Genomic DNA, 9058 nt, shown 5'->3' with positions numbered 1-9058 from the left:
GAAGTGGTAGATGTGTTACTGTGGACCAGACTTGCATGTAGTCATTTATATGTAACTGGTTTTCTGTATTTACTGAATCTATAGAAAGGATTCTCAAACGCGCACTGCTGTGTGACGCAGGAAGCCAGGTCATGCTTAAGAGGCTTTAGTGTAATGAGTAAGTGCAGTCACTTTACAAACAGACTTTAATTGCCGGGTTTTATATGACAACATGGTGTTGGAGATTTTGTTATTGAACATTACAGAAAACAGAGATTTGCAAAAAGCAGCAGAAATGTTTACTATTAGTGGTTTTAACTATGACATATGGGGAAAAAAATGGGTATGTCTCTGCCTGTGGCATTAGTGAGATTATTAGAATGCTCTGTCCCACTTCAGAAGAAACACTAGAAAAAACTGGAAAAGTTCAGGAACAACAGTAGAATTATCTAACATCTAGAAACTCATTTTGTAGCAATAGTCCTAAGCTCTGTCTAATTACTTAGCCAAAGAGGGTTTACAAGGGACATTCAAGAGATTGCATCTGGACAAATTTTTAATAGGTAGCTCTTTAATCTAGTAAAAGAAAGTAAAACAGCATCTAATGATGGGGGAAATTCAAACTAGAAACAAAGAACGTATTTCTAAAAGAAAATGATTCAATACTGGAACAACTTAGCCTAGATATGGTGAGTTCTCAGCTAGCATTGCTTGTAGGTGTAGAAGCAAACATCGTACTTATTGCGGAGATAACTGAGGATTGGCCAGTTTCAGTGGCTTTTATTGAGATCATAATAGATATCATATCAGATGATGCCTCCCTAGCCTCAATTCATGAATCTCGCTGCAATGGTTATTTGATGCACATTGCAGTAAGCTGGAAATGCCTCCACTGAACCTGAGGCAAAGAGCTACTGCACTCTTTGCATGGTGTGTCTTTGTGTAGATTTTTGCAGCGTGCAGTGGAGACAAATGACATTATCATTGGCCTCAGTACTTACAGATCTATACAAATACTTAACATCGTATAGAGCACTGCACAGTGCTATGCATGGGTTATGCACTCTGTATATAGTTGCATAGACATTGTATAAATATAAGCTATAGTACATAATTATATAATGGAAATATAGTTTGCACGATGTTTATGTAACCTCATTGTACATTATCTTCTTGCCAGCTAAACATCTGCCCTTAAGGACAGGACATTGTTTGCAGAAAACATTTTTGACTGCTGATCTCACATAGCTGTAAGGACTTTTCTGGTCACTCGTTAATGAGTTCCCAGAAGAACTTTGCTCATTCTGGCTGAAGCAAAAGCTGAAATGGTCACTTTTCTACCATGCTAGACTTCTACAGTAAGCTAGTACTGAAACCATTTTGGAGGAACAAAAACATTTTATTCTTCTGTTTTTCCAAGCTGGTGTTGTCTGAAGGGATTGCAAAAGTCAGCGTACGTGACATTACCAGCTGCTGTAGCCAATGCTCTGTAGACAGGAGCAGCGTAGTTAAGATGAAACAGTTTAATTCCATGTTTCTCAGAGGTTTTCTCTGACCATTTCAATTCATACTTTTGCACGTGCAATGGCAATGGGATTGGAAAGTATGAAGTGCACTGATGATGCTGCACAGGGCTGCCCATCTTCTCCCCATCCCAGAGCACCCTCAGCAGAGCACCAAGTGCCTTCCAAGTCAAGAGCTCTGCTGTAACTCAGCCCAGCCCTTCTGTGACTCTTTTGTGCCCTGGTCCTGTGATGCTTTAAAGGCTGGAAAATATTTTTGGGGCCTTCATGATCTGCAGACTCAGCAGCCAGGCTAGGGACCAGCAGTCCTGGCCCTGAGCATGTGCCCCAGGGGTCAGGATTCAGCATGCCCCTAAAATGTCAGTATGGGTATGGGCAGCCCTGGTGCTCTTAGCACTAGGCACAAATATTCCTTGTGGGAGAAGGCACGACCCTCCACCAGCCCGGGCATGCTGCTCTTGGCAGTGCTGTTGCCATGCTGCAAGTCCACAGGCTAGTTTTCCCTCTCTTTATTCCACTGTCTTCCTCTGAAGGAAGCTGGAAGGCTTATGTGACTGTCAGCAGAATCCTGAAATCCTGGGGTGCTAAATGCTGTGCAAGTTTAAGGTATTCATTTGTTCTGCAGTTGTGTTAAAACAGCACAAGGTGTCATCTGTAGGCAAGGTCAGGTCTTGGGGTGGTTGCCATTGCGCAGACAGGCAATGTAAGAAAGCCCTACTCTGGAGTATTAGGACTACAGTGGAACAAAAGCAAACATAAGGACAAGGTCCTCACCCAGGATATAGGATATTTTGCTGTCACAGCATTTGCTGTGGGCAAATGCTAATTGCAAACGTGGCCAGGCTGGGGAGGCTCAGCAGGGCTGCTGGGGATGAGGATGCATCAGTGCTCTTCTGGCTGTGTCCACCAGTTTTCTCTGTGTTCGTGCACCGTAGGCAGCAGATTCTTACCCACACTTTCATATTTGCATCTGGATTAACCACAGTGTGGTCAGCTGAGCTGTTTTCAGGGTTGGTGGTCCATGTTGGCAATTTCCCCTTCAGATATAAGAAAAAGGAAATAGAGGGTCAAAGCGTCCTCATGAAAGAGTTGCCAGCACCTTGCAAGTAAGGGAATTGTGTTACTCCATACATTAAGGCAGGTCTCAGTACTCTTCCTTCTGTGCGTGAATCCAGGCTGTATGAGCACTTTGGTCTTCCCAGATGCCGGGCACAGCAAGGCATGACCGAGAGATGGCAATCCAGGCCAAAAGAAACTTGTCCAAAACCACTGACCCCGTAGAAAGACTTCGCTTGCAGTGTTTAGCAAGGGGATCTGCGGGCATCAAAGGACTTAGCAGGTGAGTCTAAGAAGTCAAATCCGTTATTCAGCCCAATAGTTTTAACTGCAAGAGGCTCATGGGTTAAGCAGGGACCAAAACTTGAGTTTCCTGATTCCGACACAAATGCCACAACCCACAGAGCCTTGGGCTCCTGTGTTTTGGGAGACAGGACTGACCTGCTTGCCTGTTGAAGGACCGAGGACCGTGAATCCCTCAGAGGAAGATGCTTCCTTGAGACCCAGAGCAACTCCTGCCAGAGAGAGAGGGGGAACATAAAACATACCTCTCTCTCTGGTATTTTCTGTAATTAGGTATCTCAATACTGGGAATTTTGTGCTTCCTTTCCTTTGGGGTATGATTCCCTTGTGTCTGATGGTCTATTAACTGTCTAGTTTATGGGAGGTGTCTAGACTCCTTCTGCAGTCACCTTAGGAGTGTGGGTCACCCCACCCCTAGGAAGGGGGATCTGCATCACACCTTGAAATGGCTCCAGGGCCCCACAAACAACAGAGGGATCCTAGGTGACCAGCTGGAACTTCATCTACATGCCCAGCTTTTAGACAGCTCAATGTATACTGAGTAAGAAGACTCCTTCAGCTAAGGCAACCCCTCATTTAACTTCAGCTGTGTAATATTCAGGCACCCAACCTAAGCAAGTAATCTCTGCTGTCAATAAGTGTGTGTGTGTGGGATTGTTGGAGTTTTTTCCCTCCCTCTTTTTTTTTTTCCCTCAGAAGACTGTGCAAGGGGGAAATTTTAAGTAAGGTGTCCCTGTGCTCTGGCACTGTGCTAAACCACTGCAGTATTCTCCAAGTTTTCCTATGCATTCTCCTTAAATTGCACATTTTCCACAGAGTATTTCGGATTATGGATGATGACAACAGCAGGACCCTTGATTTCAAAGAGTTTGTGAAAGGATTAAATGATTATGCTGTGATGATAGATAAGGAAGAAGCGCAAGAGATTTTCCGGATATTTGATAAAGATGGCAGTGGAACAATTGATTTTGATGAATTTCTTGTTACACTGAGGGTAAGTCTGGGAATTTGTGTTATTACTGCATTAAATGGAGAAAAAGCCTTGATTTGTGATTAGCTGAACACGAAACACAGGACTTTTGTTCACCATAGTAATTATCAAAGTCTACAGCTCTATTTAAAAATGTCAGTAGCTCTTGAGAAGTTAAAATACTCTATTTGCATCTAAATAAGCTGAAGGAGAAAATCACCCTAAGCAACACTTCTGTGAATGAGAGAGCTCAGAAGCCAACACATCTCTGCAATTTATTGGCAAGGTGTAAGGATCCTCGCAAATAGAAAAGTTGCAAATAAATGGTTGTAATTTATTTTTTTTTTTTATGAATTTCTGCCTTGATTTAGGTACCTAAGTTCCTACATTGCAGTCCAGGTATCTATGTGGTTCAGCCCATTAATCTCACTTATGATGCATCTCCTTGTCAAGGGGTGGCTGCTTTCTCTGATCAACCACAAACACATTGTGACTGATTCTGGTTGGAGCCTCTTTGCTCTGCTGAAGTCTAAGCCATTAAGAAAGAAAATAAGTAGTGCTTAGAGTAATTAGTAATTTCTTGCTAGAAATGTTCAAAATCGGTAGAACAGAAAAGTGGTTTAGGTAGCATTTTCTCTCTTATTGCCCATTTACTATGGTATCGATAGATTGACTAGTCTTGATCACACTGGCTTTTTGGTAATACATTGCCCTTCCTAGCTCGTGCACAGTGTAGACTGTCAGCAGTTTGTTCTTCTAAGTGCCTTGAAATAGGTTTACTATTAACAACAGGAGCTACTTGAATTTGGAACTGGACAAGTAGTTGGCAGAAATAAAATGATTCTGTTAATCTTTCTTTACAGCCTCCCATGTCGAATGCAAGAAAAGAGATCATCATGCAGGCGTTTAGGAAGTTAGATAAGACTGGAGATGGTGTCATAACAATTGAAGACTTACGGGGGGTGTATAATGCAAAGCATCATCCCAAATACCAAAATGGAGACTGGACAGAAGATCAAGTTTTTAGGGCCTTTCTGGATAATTTTGATTCACCCTATGACAAAGATGGGAAGGTAAGTGAAACACCTGATGTCAAGCCATGAAATCACCATCTGACTCAGCATTTGACTTAAACTATTAAATGTGAGAGTGATCGCAGTGCCAAACATGCATTTGTGTCACCTTTACGGGGGACAGTGAAAGTGCATGCATAGCCTCCATGTAGGACGGTGGGCACAGCTTCCTTATGCATTCGGAGGCAAATGGGTTCTGCAGGAGGTGCAAGGGTAGACCTGAGATTGCATTTACAGGCTCGGAGCCTTAATGCTCTACTCTCATACACTACTCTATCTTCAGACTAACTCACACGAGTGCTGATTTTCAAGATCCACATAAATTGGAGGATTTTTCACTTCTTAGGAGAATAAATACCAGGGTCCAGTTCAAAAGCAGGTTCCCTAATACGCAAAATACTTTACAGTCAGCTCTTCTCCAGTGTGTGCAATTACTGAGACATTTGACTTGGAAATCTCTCCACAATAAAGGTGGATTTATCCACAGAGAGTTGGAGGGAAGGTGCGGTCGGGGCAGGGGGGCTGCCACCAGCCCTGTGCCCTGAGGAGCCACAATCTGAGGCAGGGCTGGGAGCTGTTCCTGCCCTCTGCCTCCAGTCTCTGCTGCAGGTGCAAAGCCTGGGCACCTTCTCTGATGGGCTTTTTATGCATCCACTTTGTAACTGTCTCCAAGCCAAGCGTGCTTTGTTTCCCCTCGTTAGTGTCTGCAGACTTCTTTGGTCTGAATTTACACAGGTCTGACCAGCTCAGAGCAATCATGGATCTCTGATGTTCACGTGGTGATATTCTCAGTCCAAGCTGTTCGTAATAACAAACTACATAAAGTTTCATCAGCACTTTGTGGATTGCCTTTAACACTTCACGCTTCTGAGGTTGCACCTGGGTTTTCATGGCTGCACTATACTGGTGATTCCTACCTGTCTGATGGCTGGCTGCTATACCCAAATCCCCCACTTGCTTTGTTTCCAACACGCAGGCTCTCAGATTGCGGAGAGGTGATGGCATTTATTTCCCTTGGGCATGGCTCTGCATTTGGTAGAGCTGAATTTCATCCCTTTTTCTGTTGTGTCATCCTCAGAGGTACCAGTTGCGTGAGTTGTCCCCTTCCTTCTCTGCAGCAGTGGTGATGCCTGGCAAACCTCAAGCAAGGTGTTCCTGCTTTTTGTGCTGAGGTCATACATGAACACATTAAATGAGTCAACAAAACAATCCTTGACAAGTTCAGTGCCTTGTAGCTCATAAACACTGCAGTGTTTGAGCTTATAGAAATGTTACTCTGAGCACCCACTCCTTGTTCAGCAATCCTGATGTTAGCCCACCCGATGGCAGTTTCTTCTGGGAACTGACTGTGACTTTCCTGTGCCTGACTCAGAGATCACTAATGACATGGAGCTGAACACCTAAAATGTTTTTAGCACAAATGCCTCAAGGCTAGAGAGGTCCTCTTCACCGTGATCTTGCTGGGTGCCTCTGAAATAGGGAGGGTCAGCAAAGCTTGTAATCAGTTCCTGGTGGTAGGACAGTCTACAGAGTTCACTTCTCCCCATTGCCACGCTTTACTTAGCTCTCAAATGCACAATGCAGTAGGAGCAAATATTTTTCTAGGAGATATTTATTCAAAGAACAGCCTGTACAGTTCAAGAGTTAAGGCATCAGAAGAGACATGCATTCTTTGTATCTGCTAATCTGATTTTTTTTTTTTTAATGGTCATTTTAAAACCAATTCCACTTTAAGATACCAGTGAAAGATATTCAAAACTCTTAGGTATTTGAAAAAATGCTTGCTTCTTTAAGTGAGGCCTGTTTAGAGCAATGATATTTTCTCTCTGGTGAATGGATCTAAAGCTCCTAGCTGTCTCTGGGCTGCACCAGGAACTCCACCCACTTTTATTAATCATAATGCAAAGAACCAGATTATAGCATCCCTGGAAAAAAATGCGTTAAAACATTTTGTCTTCTTGGGCAGCGCTGATTTTAACTTCAGTTCCTGGTAAGGTTAGTTCAACTCCACATTTTGTCTATCCAAGTGTTCCTGGAGGACAAGAGATCTTATTTCTAGCAAAGAAGTGAACTTACACAAATTTTCAGTGTCTTCATTCTTCCTGTTGGATTGATTTTCACTAGCAATGACACGAAATGGCAGGTGTTAAGTTTCATTTAGGTTCTTCTCAATGTGTAGTTTTGACTTACAGCATTAAAAAAAAATAAAGGTTCATTTTCCTATTTTAAATCCTTCTGTCTCAGGTCACAACAGAAGAATTCATGAACTACTATGCAGGAGTCAGCGCTTCAATAGACACAGATGTCTATTTTATCGTCATGATGAAGAACGCTTGGAAGCTCTGATCATATGATTAAAGGAGCAAGACTTTACTTCCACCTTTTGTAGGTTCCCATGATTAAGTTTATGCCCAACAACACGCTCGTTTTCCATAATAACAGCTTCCAGTAACTGCGCCAATTACAGTCAATCTGCAGAAATAATTCCCAGATGCTTCGGTAGGCTCAGCCTCAGGGGATCAGAGCATAATCAGAGAGAAGATCTGGCATCCAGCCACTCTGCAGATCTGTCCCTTTTCTCCCTGCATCCCTGATATGTCTTTTCTGAGATGAGCTGGTCCGTTCTCCTCAGACATCCACAGTAGGTCCCTGTGGCTCCTGAATGTGCACCCTCCTTCAGTGTTACAAAGAGTTGTATTGAACAGAGGATAGAAGAGGAGGAAACTGAAATATTTCGGAAGGGTGGTGGTCTGGGACAGGCTGCTAGAAATGTGAGGAAACCTGTCCCAGGAGGGTCACATAGCCCTCTTGCCTGTAGCGCTGCAGCATGTCTTGGCTTCTTGGGTCTCACTTGTGGGATGGAGCAACTGCTCAGCTCGCTGCCAGGAACATGTGAGCTCCTAGCACAGGGAGGCTGGGGGGAGAAACAAATCAAGAAGGGGAGATATGGACCAGAATAAAGGCAAAATGCTCTTTAAAGCCCTGTTTTCTCCCCGGTTTACAACTCAGCATACAGGCATTTTTCCTATGCATGCCTTGTTTCAAACTTCTATGAGCCTGCTTATAGCTTTTTTTCCCACCCTTTGATTTCTTTCTTTTTGTATTGTGAGATCATCTCACTAATATTTTTTTTTAAAGGGGATATGTGTGTTACAGTATTTTCTTCTCACTGTTCTGGAACATTTACTGGCCTGGTAGCTGTTGTCTGTACACACCTACACTGAAAGTTGCTTACTACTTTTTGTATTTACACTGGTTTATGACCAAGGTATGACTTCAGGGAACTTTCCGGGAACTCAAGGACTTGTAACTTTCTTGTCTTGTTATCTGCTGTTTCTGATGCTGAAAAGAGGACGGGAACCTGCCCTCCTGGTCACATCAATGAGGCTGTCTCAGTTCTAAGATTTGTCCTTTCTCCATACAGAGAGTGGGGAAATGGTGCACAAAGGAAACTGAAAAAAAAAAAAAAAAAAGAGAAGGGGATATGTGTGTGTGTGCTGTTTAATTATGCCAGCCTTGATTCCTTTTCCTTTTGTAATCTTCCTCCTGCTGCTCTCACGTCATTTTGCTGCTCTCCCAAACTGAGATGCTGCTGCTGTTGCAAAGAGTAAATGTGTATGGCAGCACTTGCTTCATTTGAGGCTGGTAGCCAGCTAAAAAGCAAGATAGGCTTATAGAGTGGACTTTCAAAAGAGCTTGACTGATGGAGTCTCAGGTCTTAGCCTGGGCTGCTAACAGTTCAAACACTGAAGTCCAGAGTGCTTGCTGCTGTGGTCCTGTGCAAACTCCGCTTTTGTGTTGTCCAGCCGTGATCTCAGTATGAGCAATAGCCGCTTGCCATTCCTTAGTAAAGGCTGTGCAAGCTCAATTAATTTTTTTTGATCTGTAAGCCTCCAGAAACTTGCATGCTGGCTGATACTAGAAACTGGTGGAAGGAAACTCTTTATGATTGCTGTCGACCATAAGAGGAGCCTTTACGCACTGCGATGCTACTGAAGTGCCAACATACCTTATATGAAAAACAAACTTACTGTCAAACAGAGGCTGTACATGTTCTGGCCGCTTGAGTAGAATCCATTTATTTCTCATTTGTTAATTGGCTCCATAACACAGTGTCATGTTTTCTGTCTTCTGTGTTTCAAATAAAAAGAAAA

At 43.1% G+C, this 9058-nt stretch overlaps 1 protein-coding gene across 1 annotated transcript; it reads left to right on the top strand.

Moving 5' to 3' along the window:
• Nucleotides 1-2704: 2704 nt before the first annotated feature.
• On the top strand, nucleotides 2705-7250 carry CAPSL (calcyphosine like). Its single transcript, XM_009647305.2, has 4 exons — nucleotides 2705-2841; nucleotides 3678-3855; nucleotides 4695-4904; nucleotides 7149-7250. Exons 1-4 carry the CDS (start codon nucleotides 2705-2707, stop codon nucleotides 7248-7250), a joined length of 627 nt encoding a protein of 208 aa, XP_009645600.1.
• Nucleotides 7251-9058: the final 1808 nt, after the last annotated feature.

This window comes from Egretta garzetta, unplaced genomic scaffold (assembly GCF_000687185.1).
Source record: "Egretta garzetta isolate BGI_Z169 unplaced genomic scaffold, ASM68718v1 scaffold59, whole genome shotgun sequence".
In the NCBI taxonomy this organism is placed as follows: domain Eukaryota; kingdom Metazoa; phylum Chordata; class Aves; order Pelecaniformes; family Ardeidae; genus Egretta; species Egretta garzetta.
The sequence above is the reverse complement of the archived record's forward strand: the minus strand, read 5'-3'. Positions and strand labels throughout refer to the sequence as shown.

Bases quoted from the DNA above. Each gene is read 5' to 3' on its own strand.
- CAPSL (XM_009647305.2), top strand. From the start codon at position 2,705: ATGCCGGGCACAGCAAGGCATGACCGAGAGATGGCAATCCAGGCCAAA. The intron at 2,842-3,677 runs GTGAGTCTAAGA...CATTTTCCACAG, and splicing joins GGCATCAAAGGACTTAGCAG to AGTATTTCGGATTATGGATG. The intron at 3,856-4,694 runs GTAAGTCTGGGA...CTTTCTTTACAG, and splicing joins AATTTCTTGTTACACTGAGG to CCTCCCATGTCGAATGCAAG.